Source organism: Rhinoderma darwinii, chromosome 13 (assembly GCF_050947455.1).
Source record: "Rhinoderma darwinii isolate aRhiDar2 chromosome 13, aRhiDar2.hap1, whole genome shotgun sequence".
In the NCBI taxonomy this organism is placed as follows: Eukaryota; Metazoa; Chordata; class Amphibia; order Anura; family Rhinodermatidae; genus Rhinoderma; species Rhinoderma darwinii.
In genome coordinates, this window is record NC_134699.1 from 25278615 (window position 1) to 25297345 (window position 18731).

At 44.1% G+C, this 18731-nt stretch overlaps 1 protein-coding gene and 1 long non-coding RNA gene across 3 annotated transcripts in view; one reads left to right on the forward strand and one right to left on the reverse strand.

Annotated features, from left to right (window-relative positions):
• The first annotated feature begins 10360 nt into the window (after positions 1-10360).
• CALCOCO2 (calcium binding and coiled-coil domain 2) overlaps positions 10361-18731 on the forward strand; it is a 32410-nt gene continuing 24039 nt past the window's right edge. The window contains exons 1-5 of one of the 2 annotated variants that reach the window (XM_075845544.1): positions 10361-10413; positions 10691-10725; positions 10864-11080; positions 16765-16843; positions 18396-18538. In XM_075845544.1, coding sequence (XP_075701659.1) covers positions 10901-11080; positions 16765-16843; positions 18396-18538 — 402 coding nt within the window. In that variant the 5' untranslated portion in view covers positions 10361-10413; positions 10691-10725; positions 10864-10900. Of the gene's footprint in view, positions 10414-10531; positions 10604-10690; positions 10726-10863; positions 11081-16764; positions 16844-18395; positions 18539-18731 lie in introns of those variants that run through there. The other variant, XM_075845545.1, reaches the window with a different exon arrangement.
• On the reverse strand, positions 13653-15838 carry LOC142666287 (uncharacterized). The gene is made up of 2 exons (XR_012851656.1): positions 15716-15838; positions 13653-14221 (listed from the first exon to the last, which is right to left on the reverse strand). It is a non-coding gene; the product is annotated as an uncharacterized LOC142666287 (long non-coding RNA).

An 18731-nucleotide genomic window follows, 5' to 3' on the forward strand; every position in this document is an offset into this window, starting at 1 on the left:
GTGAGCTACAGAGGGCACTGTGTGTGTGGTGCTTTACTTTACTTTAGTGTTTGACACAATTATATTCATGGGCACAGTGTATGTTATTATTATATTCAGGGGCACAGAGTATGGCACTATTATATTCAGGAGCACAGTGTGTAGCACTATTATATTCAGGGGCACAGTGTATAATACTATTATATTCAGGGGCATAGAGAATTTTATCTTCGTTTACAGGTGCGAAAATGTTGGAAAAGTGGGCAGCCGAAGACATCTACGCAGCAAACTCTGCAGAAATGGGTCGTGGCCAGGAGGCGTCATCATGGAGGTCTGGGCCGAATGGAAAAGAAAAGAGAAAAAGAATGACTCCAATCTGAGAAGTAGTCACCTGTGAGTCAGTAAATGTTCTCCTTGTGACTGATCAGTACTGCAGTCACTGTACGATCTGCAGCGAGATAATGGGCAGGGTTGCCAACCTCCACCTCAGAAATTTCTGGACAACTGAGCTAAAATTCACGGACAGACCAAAATTTTTACGGACACGTTAAAAAGTTGTTGCCTGTGCAGTGTTCTAGGAGTGACTCACCAATCACAGCTCCTCTTGTAGCTTTCCCACGCTAACTTAGTTGATGTTTTCTCTAATTAGTCGTTCACTTTTTCCCTTTTTTTTCTCCATCCAGCCCTAACCGCTGTGACGACTTATTCCAGCCGCGACTCCTCTCTACAGAATGTGACACACAGACATGTTGGATTCTCCCTTTTCCAGCACCTCCTACCTATACCCCAACCTATAAACAAACTCCTAATCCACAGTGCCCCAGATGGTAATAATAATCCCTCAGTGCTCGACACAATAAAAGTGCCTCATCAGTAACCATGCCCCCTGCAGATAAAACCACACACAGCCCCCCTTGTATATAGTGCCACACACAGCCCCCCTTGTATATAGTGCCACACACAGCCCCCCTTGTATATAGTGCCACACACAGCCCCCTTGTATATAGTGCCACACACAGCCCCCTTGTATATAGTGCCACACACAGCCCCCTTGTATATAGTGCCGCACACAGCCCCCTTGTATATAGTGCCGCACACAGCCCCCTTGTATATAGTGCCGCACACAGCCCCCTTGTATATAGTGCCGCACACAGCCCCCTTGTATATAGTGCCGCACACAGCCCCCTTGTATATAGTGCCGCACACAGCCCCCCTGTATATAGCGCCGCACACAGCCCCCCTGTATATAGCGCCGCACACAGCCCCCCTGTATGTGGCGCCGCACACAGCCCCCCTGTATGTGGCGCCGCACACAGCCCCCCTGTATGTGGCGCCGCACACAGCCCCCCTGTATGTGGCGCCGCACACAGCCCCCCTGTATGTGGCGCCGCACACAGCCCCCCCGTATGTGGCGCCGCACACAGCCCCCCCGTATGTGGCGCCGCACACAGCCCCCCCGTATGTGGCGCCGCACACAGCCCCCCCGTATGTGGCGCCGCACACAGCCCCCCCGTATGTGGCGCCGCACACAGCCCCCCCCGTATGTGGCGCCGCACACAGCCCCCCCGTATGTGGCGCCGCACACAGCCCCCCCCCGTATGTGGCGCCGCACACAGCCCCCCCGTATGTGGCGCCGCACACAGCCCCCCCCGTATGTGGCGCCGCACACAGCCCCCCCCGTATGTGGCGCCGCACACAGCCCCCCCCGTATGTGGCGCCGCACACAGCCCCCCCCGTATGTGGCGCCGCACACAGCCCCCCCCGTATGTGGCGCCGCACACAGCCCCCCCCGTATGTGGCGCCGCACACAGCCCCCCCCGTATGTGGCGCCGCACACAGCCCCCCCCGTATGTGGCGCCGCACACAGCCCCCCCCGTATGTGGCGCCGCACACAGCCCCCCCCGTATGTGGCGCCGCACACAGCCCCCCCCCGTATGTGGCGCCGCACACAGCCCCCCCCCGTATGTGGCGCCGCACACAGCCCCCCCCCGTATGTGGCGCCGCACACAGCCCCCCCCGTATGTGGCGCCGCACACAGCCCCCCCGTATGTGGCGCCGCACACAGCCCCCCCCGTATGTGGCGCCGCACACAGCCCCCCCCCGTATGTGGCGCCGCACACAGCCCCCCCCGTATGTGGCGCCGCACACGGCCCCCCCCGTATGTGGCGCCGCACACGGCCCCCCCCCCCCGTGTGTGGCGCCGCACACGGCCCCCCCCCCGTGTGTGGCGCCGCACACGGCCCCCCCCCCCGTGTGTGGCGCCGCACACGGCCCCCCCCCCCGTGTGTGGCGCCGCACACAGCCCCCCCTGTGTGTGGCGCCGCACACAGCCCCCCCCGTGTGTGGCGCCGCACACAGCCCCACCCCCCGTATGTGGCGCCGCACATAAATATGTACTGAGCTTAGTTCTGGCGCTTTCTTTATGTACTTAGCTTGGTTCTGATGCTGTATTTATGCACTGAGCTTGGTTTTGGTGCGGTATTTATATACTGGGCTTTGCTCTGGTGCTCTATTTATGTACTGAGCTTGGATCTGGTTCTGTATTTATGCACTAAGCTTTAATCTGGTGCTGTTTATATGTACTGAGCTTGGTCCTGGTGATGTATTTATGTACTGAGTTTTGTTCTGGCGCTGTATATATGTACTCCGCTTGATTCTGGCACCGTATTTGTGCATTAAGCGGGAGATTTGCTGTGGCTTACAGCACACGCCACACTCTTCTCCACTGACTAACTAAATGGACTGAGCACGCTTAGGATATTGAATGTGTGCATATAAGTCGTATACAAAATGGGTGATTTTAATATAATGTGTGGGTAGGTAGGTATGTATGTATGTATGCTTATGTAATTATATACATAGTGTGACAATGCAGTTAAACATTCTGGACAGGGAATTACTTTGAGTTCACTTTAATATAAGGTGTATTTGGAATATTGTAATTATTTTAATTGATTATTAGAATAATTTTCCATGGCGCGATACACCGCGACCCCCTCGTCGCGTATGTCTTTGTCTGCAAACCAGAGAACCTGTTGTTAAAAATCTGGGTGATATGTCCCGGTGTCCAGAGGTAGATACAGTTGCGTTCAATGCTTCAGCATGGAACCGTCAGCTCCCTGCTTCAGCATTCAATGTCCACTCATCGAGGACTCCCCGGGCACAGTGCTACTTTAAGCACTGAGCACAGTGATGTCGGGTTTTCAACTATGGTGTCCCTGGCCAGAGCAACACAAGCTCTCTGGCCAGGGACTCCTGTCTTAGGAAAGCCTTTGACGTCAATGTCCACATATGGACAGTGAGGTCAGGTGCTCCTCCTGCAGCAGAATTCCTGGCCAAAGCGTCGGCAACACTCTGGCCAGAGATTACACTCCTGGAGGGAGCCCCTGACGTCCCACTCCATAAATGGACAGTGACGTTAGGAGCAGAATCCCCGGACAGAGCGTTGCCGACACTCTGGCTGGGAATTCCGCTCCTAGAGGGAGCCACTGACGTCACTGTCCATATATGGACAGTGACGTCAGGGGCTGCTCCTGGAGCAGAATCTCCGTCCATAGCGTGGCCAATGCACTGGCTGTGGATTCCGCTCCAATAGCACAGGGAGGGGGAGGTGGCGGCGCTATCTACAGGGAGGGGTGGCGCTGTCATCAAGGGGTGTCCATATTTACATGGGCACTATGGCACTAGATGGGAACTATCTACAGGGGATACTGTGGTGCTATCTACATGGGCACTGTGTGGCACTATCTATATGAGCACTGTGGCACTATGTGGGCTCTGGCACTAGGGGCAGCTAAGGTGGCATTATACTGTATGGAGCAGCTAATGTGGCATTATACTGTATGGGGCAGCTATGGAGAATTATACTGTATGGGGGCATTATATTGTATGGGGCAGCAATAGGGGCATTATACTGTATGGGACAGCTGTGGGGGGCATTATAATGTATGGGGCATTATACTGTATGGGGCAGCTATGGGAGCATTATATTGTATGTGGCAGCTATAGGAGCATTATACTGTATGGGGCATTATAATGTATGGGGCAGCGATGAGTCATTATACTGTATGGAGGCATCTGTGTGGGCATTATACTGTATGGAGGCATCTGTGTGGGCATTATATTGTATGGAGGCACCTGTGTGGGCATTATACTGTATTGGGGCAGCAATGGGAGCATTATGCTGTATGGGGCAGCTATCGCTATGCGTGCCGCATCGGTTGTCCCTCTTTACGATACTTGAAAGTTAGGTATGAAAGGGAGGTATGTTTACATGTCGCCATTCTCTAGGCCTATGTTTTGGAGTATTTGCACTTATCTGTGATGTGTCTATTTTCTAATGTGCCCCTACTCTTAGTGTGAACTTGCAATAGAAATTGCTATATATATATATATATATATATATATATATATATATATTATTAAATAAACCGTTAAGGTTGTGTACTTTCTTTATTTAATTTAATGGAATAAAAATGCTACAAGAAAAAAACCTCAATAGGTCCTCAAAACTGTATACAGTGCTGACTGGGAATTTATAAACTCCTATTCACACACTTATTAGATCTGAATTTGCAGGGTCAAAATCTACCACTGGCTAGATATCCAGTAATGGACCCAGAAATACAATGAATCAAAAACATCACAGATCTCCTGATCTCCTTGAAAAGTCAATTATTCAAATTTTTAACTCATTCTCCAATTGGTTGACGGATCTAAGAAATGCAGTCCCTGTAGCCTTCACATTCTTTCCAGTGGCAAGTCACTGCAACTTCCTTGCCACGCTTCATTTAATTAATATAATTTGTTAAGCCATGGTAATTTCCCATGGGATACTATGAGCACAAGTCCCAGCCCTGTCCTAAGTAACTAATCTCTATACAGCCTAATGCCTGCTGTGAGGAATATTGCTAATATCAACTTTAACCAGTCTACATTTCAAAATAGAACAATAAATATATCAAAGGCAGCAAAATAAAAACAACAACAACAAGCCAGTTATTATGTTTCCCTAAGAGATTGTTGTAAAGATATTACGCCTATGAAGCCAGCACACATATTTCATGTACTTCTAATACTTTATATCAAATGGGAGAGACTAGACATGGACCGCACATCCACTGTATACTATGATCAATTGCGGCTACGCAAAATATTTAAATATGAACGAGAGGTTCTTTGTAAAATTTTGATCAAATTGTATGCAAGCCCACTTGCCACTTCACGGCGACCTCTTAAAAGTGGGTCCCTACTCTATCGGTTGCACCACCGCGTGGCGGCCACCGCCACTGCAGCACCGCTCCTACTTTACACCGCTAATACTTTATAGTGGAAGAATATTTGTCATTCCGGACTTTCATAGGAATAAATGATGCAGTAAAGAGAGATGTTTGGTTTTACTGGGGTCTATTATTAACATAGAAAGATATCGATAAGACAATGTAAAAACAATCGAGCGTTTTCTGGCTGTTTTCTGTTGTAAAAATGTGCCAAATGTACAAAATTGTTGGCTGGATGTATCAGTATATGGTGTCAGTGCTGTATGTTCGAGCACTGAAGACGTAAGGTCACTTTTACAAGGACATATTCTGTAGTGGAACCTACACAAAAAAATCATTTTGGTTTTTCGTTATTCAGTATTGTCTGCTGAGAAATGTAAACTTTTTAAAAAAAAGGCTGAATATAACTAGCGTCCATGGCCGCGGACCGTGGGGGTTTACTCCCCCCCCCCCCCCTCCCGGCAGCCATGGATCTGTGAGCACTTTCTCGTATCTCCTTCCCAGGAGACACCAGCGCTCACTTCTGCTCCAGTCTGCTGTGTCCCGTAGGGTGGGCGCACACGCTCGTGCCCGGCCTTAAAGGGCCAGCGCGCGCACATGGGACATCATCAACTGCCCATAATTTCCTGGACTATAAGAAGGGCCCTGCCCCTTTTGCTAATTTCCTGAGCATTGTTAGTTTTCCTATATCAGTTTTGCAAATGGTTCCTTAGTGTTATCCTGTTCTTGTTGTTACCCGTGCCCTGTTACCGGTTTCCTGTATCCCGTGCTTTGTTCTTGTTCCTGAGCCTCTTGGTGTTGGAGTCATGTCCTATTGCACCTGCTGTTGTCTGCCACGTCCAGTGTTATCCACTACGTCTGGCGCAAACTGCTGCACCTGCTGTCATCCATCACGTCTGGCGTAACCTGCTGCACCCACCTCTATCCATGCTAAGCCTCAGCCACTGTCTGGACTATTCAGGTACCCTAGTGCGGGACTTTGTATTGCTTGGGTGCTCTGTTTGGCCAGCTGCCTCCCCGCCACGGCGGTGCGGCCTAGTGGGTCCACATACCCACAGACCGTGACAATAACCCAACACTACAGAGCAGAAAATTTATGATAATCTTGTATCAAGAGGATTTCTGCCCAAAAAGTAAAAACTACCATATTAGTGTTAGATAGAATATATATATATATAAAATCTATCTATCTACATATTTTATCTTAAAGCTGCACTTTGTAGCAGCTCCCTATCTGGCTAATAGTGCTAATCTGACCTGTGGATACCAATTGTAGATATAAAGGAGTTGTCCCACACTTAAATAATGGATTTCTCTGTTAAATCGCAGAAAAACGAAAAACGTTTCAATCAAAATAATTGAAAAAAAATTCTCGTGTGTCTATTGTTGTAACTACTTTTTATGGCACTTTCTCCTCTGACCATCCATCTAATGTGTCCAGTGCTGGTGAAAAGAATCTCCGTCTAGTGGGCCAAATTTTACTGGCGGGCGTGCACAATAGCAGGAAACACTCCACCGCCCATGCACTAGAGGATCCAGTGTGACTATGTTATTGGGAGTCTGTGGCCACTGACACTGGATATATTATGTGAATGTACTGAGAGGGAAACAAACCAACACCAGGGGGTGCCATAAGTATGAAATAGCAATATCTAAAATATTGAAAGAATAATAAAGGGCTGTATGATGAGGAATAACAGTGGCAAGTGACAAAATAGTTTGTTCGAAGAGCAAGTTACCATTTCTATGTATTAAAATAAACTTTTTGAATGGATTTGAAGGTTACCCATGGACCAGATGGGAGGGCTAAAAGGAGATGTATTATGTAAAAGAACATGTTCAAAATGATTCTTCTGGATCTCTCTGCAGCCTTTGACACTGTAGACCACAAACTCCTACTTAACATGCTCCACTCTATTGGCCTTAAAGAGACTCTGTCACCACATTATAAGTGCCCTATCTCCTACATAAGGAGATGAGCGCTATAATGTAGGTGACAGCAGTGCTTTTTATTTAAAAAAAAACGATCTATTTTCACCACTTTATTAGCGATTTTAGATTTATGCCAATGAGTGTGCTGTCTTAGGGTATGTGCACACACACTAATTACGTCCGTAATTGACGGACGTATTTCGGGCGCAAGTAGTGGACCGAACTCAGTGCAGGGAGCCGGGCTCCTAGCATCATACATATGTACGATGCTAGGAGTCCCTGCCTCTCCGTGGAACTACTGTCCCGTACTGAAAACATGATTACAGTACGGGACAGTTGTCCTGCAGAGAGGCAGGGACTCCTAGCATCGTACATAACTATGATGCTAGGAGCCCGGCTCCCTGCACTGTGTTCGGTCCGGTACTTGCGGCCGAAATACGTCCGTAAATTACGGACGTAATTAGTGTGTGTGCACATACCCTTATACTAACACATTAACGATACTGAAGTGTTTAGACAGTGAATAGACATTCCACGGGATGTCTATTCACAATCCCTGCACTTCGGTACTGTTTCTGTGGTAGTTACAGCAGAGCACGCGTAATCTCGCGAGATTACGCTGTAAATGACAGGTTACAACGAGATTACGCTTACTCTGCTATAACTACCACAGAAACGGTAACGAAATGCAGGGATTGTGAATAGACATCCCGTGGAATGTCTATTCACTGTCTAAACACTTCAGTATTGTTAATGTGTTAGTATAAAACAGCACACTCATTGGCATAAATCTAAAATCGCTAATAAAGTGGTGAAAATAGATCGTTTTTTAAAATAAAAAGCACTGCTGTCACCTACATTATAGCGCTCATCTCCTTATATAGGAGACAGGGCACTTATAATGTGGTGACAGAGCCTCTTTAAAGACACAGCTCTCTCTTTGTTTTTCTCCTATCTCTCTGACCGCTCGTTCAATGTGTCATTTGCTGGTTCCACTTCTTCTCTTTCTCTATTGGACAAACTATCAGCAGATTTGGCTTCCAGTACCATCTCTACGCTGATGACACCCAATTATATGCCTCTTCCCATGACATCACCCCTGCTCTAATACAAAACACCAGTGATTGTCTGTCTGTCTTTAACATCATGTCCTTTCTCTATCTGAAACAGAATCTTTCTAAATCTGAGTTCCCTGCGATCCCGCCATTCACTAACCTACCGAAACCTGATGTCTCCGTCTCTGTGTGGCACTACCATAACTCCCAGGCAGCACGCCCGCTGTCTCAGGGTTAGTTTTGACTCCGATCTTACCTTTACTCCTCACATTCAATCACTTACACGCTCCTGTCATTTTCACCTCAAAAACATCTCAAGAATCCACCCTTTTCTTACTGAGGAAACAGCCAAAACCCTTATTGTTGCTCTGATTCACTCTTGTCTTGATTACTGTAACTCGTTATTAGTCGGTCTTCCCCTCACTAAACTCTCCCCTCTCCAATCTATCCTTAATGCAGAAGCCAGGCTCATCTTTCTGACCAACCGCTACACCAACGCCTCTACCCTGTGCCGATCACTTCACTGGTTGCCCATCCCCTTCAGAATTAAATTCAAACTTATTACTCTCACCCACAAAGCCCTCCACAGTGCTGCACCTCCTTACATCTCTTCCCTCATCTCTGTCTACCAGCCTACTCGCGCTCTACGTTCTGCCAATGACCTTAGATTAAAATCCTCCATAATCCGAACCTCCCACTCTCATCTCAAGATTTTTCTCGTGCTGCACCAGTCCTCTGGAATGTGCTACCATAGACAATCAAATGAATTCCTAATATCCACAGTTTTAAACGTGCCCTGAAAACACATCTTTTTAGACAGGCCTATAACATTTCCTAATCTGACTCCTTTCCTTGGCCCCATTAGTCATCAGAATAAGATTCCCTCACACTCCGTGCACCCTAATTGTCACGACGCGGGGTATGGCCCCACTGGGCTGTACCGCGTAGTGGGATAACAGCTGGCCAAACAGGTTCAATGCAATGTTTATAGTCCAGAAAGGGTACCTGAGGCAATGTAAACCGTAGCAGTGGATTCAGGCTAAGATGAGGCTCCGACAGTAGACCGACACCCGGCGACACAATGGATGCAGCGGAGGACACCACACGACTCCAACTCTTGACGGCACAGGGGCACGGTAGCACAGGATACGGGGTACAGGCAGTAGGAACGGGTAACACTGGGAACTGGAAAACACTAGGAGACCATTTGCAATGACAAACTTAGATAACACAACAACGCTCAAGCAAGGATCAAGAGGGGAGAGCCCCTTTTATAGTCCAGAAGCATTCTGGGATAATTGCAGATATTCTGCAACTGTGCGCACACTGTCCCTTTTAAAGCCATGCATGCGCGCGCGCCCTGCGGGAGACCGTGTCCAGACCAGGAAGTGAGTGCCGGGGTCTCTCTCAGGAGGGAGATGCCATCGGGAACACACTCGTCCATGGCCGCGGCCATCAAAGGGTAAGTCAGGATGACGGTACGCGGCCATAGACGTTACACTAATGCACTTCATGTCCGTCATACATGGATAGTGGCAGGTGACCTGGTCATGCAGCTTTATGTGTACTACCCCATGTGTATAAAAGATGGCCGGACCATTGTACTGAACAAACACTTTTACACTTTGTGTCTCCCTTATTTCCTCATAGATTGTAAGCTCTTGCGAGCAGGGTCCTCAATCCTCCTGTCTGAATAGTAAATTAGCTTTGTCACTATGTAATGTCTGATATTGTCTTTCTATGTTCCCTCTAAATTGTAAAGTGCTGCGTAATATGTTGGCTCTATATAAATAAAGATTATAATAATAATAATTATTATTATTATTATAAAATGAAACAAACATTCATTGTTGAGTTTATTGAATTTTGCAGAGTAATTCAGATCCGTTTTTTTTTTTCAAGTTGGTGAGAACTATGCATAAAAGCACTAAAACGATATAAAAGTTTCCAACAATATTTGTCAATCTGCAAGATATGCTGCGTGTTCTGCAAACAAAATCTGTTAGAAAACTCCTGTCCATTCCCTACTAAACTCTTCAGTTTTGGTCAGAGACTGGCTGAGAGGGGGTGGGGGAAGCTTATCTAAAGGGGCGTGGCTTAGCTTGTCTGTTTTCTCACTGATCACAGAGCCGGAGACTGGTCTGATCTGACATGCTGTGATTGCTCAGGTCTGATGTCCTATTTTCATTCAAAGCCTAAATAAATGTGTCTTTTACCACTTATAAACCACTGATTTAACATTACAGGGTTATTTTATGTGAGTTTTATGTCTTTTATACTCTGTAGCTTTAACAGGCAGGCAAATCATGCTACGTCACAGCTGAGAAATGGAGTGAAGGTGGATTATTTCTTCCTGATGTAAACAGACACCAACCAGTGTAAAGGTTTCCTGTATAAGCAGCAATACAGACTCTTTCACTTTCATTTTGAACTCTTTCTTCGCAGATCTTAAGTCTCCCGCTGCCTCTCTGCTGATTTCTGTAAGTTTCTGGATGAACATTTAGTAATCTCTTAATATGAATAAGCTTTTATTTTGTATTTGTAGGCAGGATCTTTCTGTCTAAACATAAACCTTTACAACTTGTTTACATCCACCTGTCTGATCTTCTTGGACATAGGGCCGGACATATTCCAGGCTTTGAGGTTCAGCTAATCATGGATCGTGAAGCAGAAGAACCACCGACCTCTATTATGCCCCCTGAAGAAAGCAACTTTTCACAGGTCATGTTCACTAATGTGCAAAAATTTAACAAGCCTAAAACCGACATACTATGCCAATTCCATATGGAAAACCACTTTGTCTGCAACCCTAAAGACTGGATTGGAATCTTTAAAGTAAGTCTGAATGTACCATATAAATTTGATAAACCTAATCTGGCTTTGTACTACTCATGACATTAATCCAAGGTGGTCCACACCTATTTGTAGTTTTAATGTTATCTGTTTAAAGGGTATGTACAGAATTAGAAAAAACATGGCTGCTTTCTTCCAAAAAACAGTGCCATACCTGTGCACAGGTTGTGTGTGGTATTGAAACTCCGCCACTGCAATTGAGCTGAGCAGCAGCATAAAATCCAACATGTCGAACTAAAGGCCCTATTACACGGGCTAATGATCGGGTAAACGAGCGTTCACATGAACCTCCTTCCTGATCATTGCCCTGTGTAATCAGGGCAATGATCAGCCAATGAACGGGCAAACACTGGTTCATCTGCTGATCTGCTCTTTTAGGCAGCATTAAATGATAGTTGTGGTCAGCTGTGTAATCAGGGAGATGCGATGCTGACATGATGAAAATGTATGGGGACGAACGATTGGAGTAACGCTCGCTCATCCCTATACATAGGCAATCATTGCTCCGTGTGAAAGGAGCAAACGAGCGCCGATCAACTAGCTGTCTCATTGATCGGCGATTGTTTATATGGCCCATGTTTGGCCGTGTTATAGGACCCTAAGTTTCCCTAAGTAGAAAACGCACAATAATACATTTTTGACGTCAGATTCTGTTGACACTTACCGACAATGATATAATGTGCTCTGTTATTGTGGAGGGGGTCTCCAACAAATTGCCCCAGGGCCTCTACCAATCTTGATCTGACCCTGAAGCTGCTCTTTTGACTAGCTCTGTTTCAGATCCGCTTATCTCTCTGGCCTGATGCTTCAAATCGTGCAGGATTTCTTCTTTCATTGAGAGTGCGGCGACACTCCTGCTTCTGATGTTCTTCCTAAGCTTTATGCTGCGACATTACCGCAGTCTTATTCACAATCTTCAGGTCTTTGAGATGGCTTTTGAAGTGCAGAATTTCAGTATCTATTTGATCAAGCTAATGCTGAAATTGGATTTTCAGGAGCATACATGATGCCATATCTTGACTGTTTTTTTTTGACTGACTTTGGTTTTCTGTTGGATCTAATATTAGCTGTATGATCTCCAGCATGGGCTGTCGATATTGAGCAATATACACAAGATATATAGCAGCACACGAAGTCCCTATGATCGACCATGGAGTCGTATGCACTGCATATAAAATGTTTATGCAATATCACTATAACTAAAGATAAAATTGTGTATCCGTTTGCGTGTCCAGGCCCAGCAAGGTCCCTGAATTTCCCCTTAGTGATGCCCACACATAACAGACTATGCCTCCATAACAGTGCAAGACCCAATACCCTAATATGGCTGGGTTTCCATTGCTAAACCCTCTTCCCAATTCACCAAAAAAATAAAAAAATTATTCAATGACTGATCATATTGCTTTCTGTGGGCCTCAAACAATTACAAGTGTAAGCCTTAACAATGACCTAGGGGGTTTCAAGTGTTAGAACTGTATATATTATACAGTCTGGATGACTGTATAATATTAGCCAGATTCCTTAGCTATTACCTTTGTTACTTTTTACCTGTGGATTATTTGATCATCGGGGTGTGTATTACATACTTAAGGAGTAAGTTCCCTATGATGTTCGTATTTAGATGGATGTATACTTATAGGGTCCGGGTTAGTAAATACCCCAACTATGATTTGTGTGGTGCATAGTGTTATTATTGTGTAATCTTGTGGACTTGTTTTGCATATCTAGTTTTTAATCGGTATAACAAAGGTTAGTGTGATTTCAGTGACAGATATTTACTGGCAAGGAGCTGTTTTTAGCTGAACCGGTTACCCAAGAATTTATATCTTTATAGGGAAGCTGTTTTTCTGAAATCATATCATTTTGACTACATGCAGTCACAACTAGGGGGAGCAAACTGTATATGGATTCATACAGCTAACCTTGATCTCAATGGGAGCTCTCCTTAGTGGCGGCTGTCTCTATGATAGGTGCAGCAAGGCCTGGGGCAGCTGCCTCATTTATCTCACCCCTCAACACAGTCATCTACTCATAGCTCTAATCTCAGCACTGGTGCAAATCTATTGATGTCTGCCTTAGGAGGATTTCAGGTTGTCTCCTGCCAAAGGTCAAATGTGAATTGTGTAAAGGTCCTTTTATACCGGCCAACACTCGGCCGGTGCAGCGAGCGCCGATCAGCGAGACCTCGTTGATCGGCGCTTTTTTTCTCCTGTCACATGGAGCTATGGATGGGGACGAGCGGTTGTTACTCCGATCGCTCGTCCCCATCCATTATTATAATGTTGGCAGCGTGTCTCCCTGTTTACACACGGAGATGTGCTGGAAACGATAACGATAATATTTAACTTTTTTAAAACGATACGACCAGCAGATGATCGACCGTTTGCTCATTCATCTGATGATCACTGCCCTGTATACACAGGGCAATTATCGTCAACGAGCGTTATATGAAAGCTCGTCTGCCCGATAATCGGCCAGTGTAAAACACCCTTAACTCCCATTTAACCTTATGCTTCACTGCCTCAGATGAATTATTCAGCCAGTAGCAAGGAAATATGGTGAAAAGTGCTTGTTTACTGGCAAAAATATAATGATCTGCTTAACCAGTCTTAATAAACCTACTAATATACATATAGAAAGGAGAGCTACAATCTGACTGCCATGAACAACCACTCCAAATCTTCTTGCCACTAGTTTTAGAAACTTCCCTGTAGGTGCCCTGACTAATACACAACTGGTTTTGTGGTATTATGACATTGGGAAATTGCGGCTATTTTGTGAAAGTTGCAGAAAAAAAAGAGAACCACAAAACCATATTGGGTGAATACAACCCTAAATGTGCGCAGTAATTTAGAGTTCTTATCTGTTCTGCAAAGTTAACTAAAATAATATAATATTGTTATATTTGCAATTCGTGTTTGATTATTACTGTACATATAGCTTCGGCTCTGTTTACATAAGCGTCATGGGTTCAGAATAGAGTCATAACAGCTATGAAGGATCCATCTTGGACCGGATCCCAGCAAGTTCTGATCGATCCCAGTGACTTATAATTGAGTCCATCAGGTTTCTATCGGGTTGTTTTTGACAGCAAGAATAGCGCTGCATACTATGCTGTCTTTGCTGAAAAAAAAAATACCATAGGGCCTTTAGATACATAGATATAAAATACAATTTGAAAAAACAAAAGGTACAAATTTGTATGTGTTTTTAAATATAAGATTATGTATTTACATATTTATTGACTTACACATAATATTTCCAAGTGAATGGAAGAAAACTGTAATACTGTGAACCACCGCTACAACTGTGTCGGCAATTCACAGTATGAGCAGTGACCGTAATTAATCGGAAACAGCGGTCACATGAGGGGGTGCCAAGAATCTGACCCCTACCGATCAGATATTGTTGGCCTATCCTCCGGATAGACCATCAATTTCTTCAAACTGGAAAACTCCTTTAAAGAGGATCTCTCACTAGTTTAGTAATGCACAATCTCCTCGCTAATCTAATAGGCACTGCCATATTGATAATGCTAGTGAAAATTGTGTCTGAAAACGTTTATTATTTTAAAAGTTATGAGCTTTTTTCAAAATATGCAAATGAGCCTATACTTGACAAGTGGGCGTCAACACCAGCGATTCTCCTGAGGTTGAATTACCTCACAGCCTCTGACGCTGTCCTATCAGCATGGAGCTGCTTCACACAGTGTAAGAGACTGAGGCTGGAGGAAAAGGGGATCAATTAAAATAGCCATATATCGGGCTGTGGACCACCTAGAACAACGCTTCTGGTGCCATATGAAAGATGAGATTCTAATCTTTCATATGACACCAGGAAACAACCGGAGGTATCACTAGTTAAAAACACAATCGGGAATGGAAGCTGTATACTAAATGATCAGGCTGTGTTGCTGGGCAGGGAAGGGGGAGAAGCTGCATGCTGATTGGACAGCGTCATACAGAAAACATTACACCGCCCAGAGTGAAAAGAAAAAGTCACCTCCTATTTGGCAAGTATAGCCAAATTAACATATTTAGAAAAATGCTCATAAGTTTGCAAATAATGTATTTTTTTTCTCCCCAAAAACGTTTACCTGTAGTTATCAGTATCATAGCGCTATTAGATAAGTTAGGAAATAGGGAATTAATAATCTGGTGACAGATCCTCGTTAAGCTTAAACATTGTATATGGTTGATTCCATTGTATAAATCTCTGTGCTGCTTCACATTTCAATGTAAAGAGTAGAAATATAAATGCAAAAGCCATATTAACAAATAACAAAGTAATACAGCTGAGGACATACCATATGTGCAAACTGTGCAGCTGCACAGGGACTTAGTAGGTAAGGGGGCCCTCTGCCATCTTATAAGCAGTATCTTACTGTCTATTAGATTGCAAGTAATCGCCTGAGCTAATGAAATTCCTAGCTCACAATTACTGAAGTATTTTTTTAAAGGCATAAGTGGTGCCTATGATGAGTTATTCGAGAACGAGGGGCCCATATACTGTACTTTCACATGGACCCTCTACTGTCTGTGTCTGCCCCTGGAGTAATCCCAACACCACTCTGTGCCACCAGCTGATGAGAATAAAATGTCCAGTCTCTGTACTCACATGGGCTCATCCTTCTCAGCTGACAGGACGGGAAGGAACATAGGCGCCAGACGTGTCCGTTAATAACAGTGATTTTATATCATCTGCCTGAAAGGGATTGTTTCTTTTTATTCTCCTTGCTACAAAAAAGTCACAGACAAACTGATTCATAAATGACCAATTAAACCTAAAAAGCCATATCAATATTTAAAGAAAAACAACAATTATTATGTTTTACATCCATACGATCCCCATAGGATATGTTCTTTATGTTTATATAACTTATGTATTATTTCCATCTATCCATGGGTAGAGCTGGAGCTTATTTGTGTGCATGTGCAAACTAACAACATATAGTTAACACGTTTTCTAGTTTGTGAAAAATATGTCCTGAAGATAACATGCACTAACTGCTACAATGTAGAAACCATACTGTAACAGTCAATACAGGGAACACAATGAGCAAATAGAAAGCACTTACAAACACATTGTGATGCTCTGTTTACCTTTAAAAATGATGTCATCTCCAGTATTCTAGTCCAGAGCTGCATTTATAATGCTTCAGAGCTGAAATCTCCCAGCAGTCCTTGCTAACTCAGAGCTAGACAGAGCAGATATTATATGTTAACACATATAACCATCCTAGACCACCATGGCTAATAGATAGTAATAGTAACCTCTTCATCACCCTATATCAGTGTTTCTCATCATTCCTAAGCCATGTACCCCGTACTCAAACAAATTTAATCAAAATACCCCCAAGACTATGATCATACACTGTGCTCCCTATTGAAAGCAATGCATGAGCACAAAGAAAGTACCCCCTAGAGACATGGTGTGTACTACCTGGGGTACACGTACCCCAAGTTTAGAACCTAAGCTCTAGATCACCCGACATACTAGGTATTAATTACTAAACTAAGTTGGCAAAGTGAGCACAATCTTGGCTGGACGGGGAAGGAGGGGAATTTTGACTTGTCTGTCGTGGGCACCAACAAACATGGAAAACCCCCTTTATAAAATATGTCCTGACATCCTAAGGTCTGATTTGTGTATGTTTTACTCTAAAGGTTGGTTGGCTAACTACTAGAGAATATTTCACCTGGATCTCCGCACGGACAAGCGTGGACAACACTGTTCTATTCACAGGTCAGATTTGTCTATATGCTTATACTTTAAATGAGTTCTAAGCCGGGTCTGTCCTTTACCAGGCAGCCTCGACACAATTCTCAAAAGAGAATAAAAATAAGTAAATGAGTATGGTTATAATAATATTGCATAAGTGTATAGCCATACTAGAGAGCCTACCACTTGCATGCGTCATCTAGCACCCTCCATGCTATATACAGTTTACACATTGCTCATTAGGGAGGGGTGAGGGGAGTGCCATTATTTTCTTTTGTGCACATTGGTAGTCTACAACAAGGAGATGTTTGTGTAGAAATATTTGCTTCTCTCAACTATTTTGACTCATTCCAATGTGCTCTATTCACATCCTATAAAACCTTATGAACATATAGTATTTTCTTGAGTTAAGCTCATTAAACCATCACCCAATAATATCTGCAATATAGATTTCTCAGGAGTTGTACTTGACTATTTTCAGAGGCTCTTAACACCATAGGAGTCAGTGGTGCAGCTATGAATCATGCAGAGTTTACAGTTGTACTTTGGCCCTGATACCGGATCGAGGCAAAAAGGTTCCTCAATCAGTTCTTTATATGCATGTGACTGTCCTGTTACTGAATCTGTATCACGGCCCAGGAGATTCAAGCTGGACTTCTGCTGGGGGAGTCATGGTCCAACCCCCCCACCCCCTCTGTGTATAAATACTTTGTATTACAAAATCCAGGAAATATTTAATTATACAGAGGACAGGGCAGATCATAAAACGACATGTGCAGACACCCTAGGTTGTACTTATGTATAGAGTGCAGCCAAAGAGAACCCTTGAGATTTTAGAATCACTTCACCACAGGAAAGTAAGACATGAGAGGGCAAAGATTGAACCTGATTAAAGCAAAGACATACGTTTTACATTTTAAAGGAGTTCTACGCTTTGGACAATCTCTTTTTGTTAGAAAGATCCCCTTATAAAAGGCTGTTATGGATTCTAGCTGACACCCTGCGATCAGTTGTAATCTATGGGGGAATCGGGCACCAAGTATTTAATTCCTTTGCAGTGCCACCACAGGTGAAAAGAAGTATTACAATGTTGTCTGAAATCAATGGGCTGTCCTTGTAATGCATGGTCATGCCGGGTCCTCCAGAGTGAGAGATGCTCTTTGTAGCCACTTTTCATTGGCTCTGTACACCCTGATAGGATATTTGAAAATGGGGTTATTAAACAAGACAATCCATTTGTTAGTTTACTATTAGAACATTAGAGTAATAGCGGTGGAAAAAGGAGCTTTGCAGTAGTATGTGTTTAACATTAGTAATGTCTAACCTATGTATTGGTACCTTCATAAAAAAAATTCTATGAACAAAAACATTTCTAAGACATCTTAGTAATTTTAAACCTTTGCATGCTAGTGTACATTTCCCTGAAGTTACTAAGCACTAAACTTTAGTACATTTATATACTTTATTTATTTACTCTCGGAGTCTCCATTTTAAAAATGACAACTTACATACTGGAGCTCAAGCCTTTATTCTGACATAGCCCCAGTAATAAGAAAACTGACTTATTTTTCCCCAGCATATTATCTGCCCAAGGATGATGATTACTACCAGTTCTGCTATGTGGACCACAATGGAGAAGTGCGAGGAGCCAGCATTCCTTTTCAGTTTTGTCACAACATCCCAGAAGATGAAGATGATATCCTGATGGTGACAACTGAGGTCCGATTTTGTCTTTTTTTTTCTTTTTTTCAAACATTTCAATATAAATAGTTCAGTGAATTCGCAATTGTGGTTTAAATAACATTCCTTTTTGTTCCTTAAAGGGGTTTTCTGGGATTCTACCTTGATTGGCCTATTCTTTGGATAGGCTATTTGATTGATGGGGGTCTATCCCCTAGGACCCCAATGATCA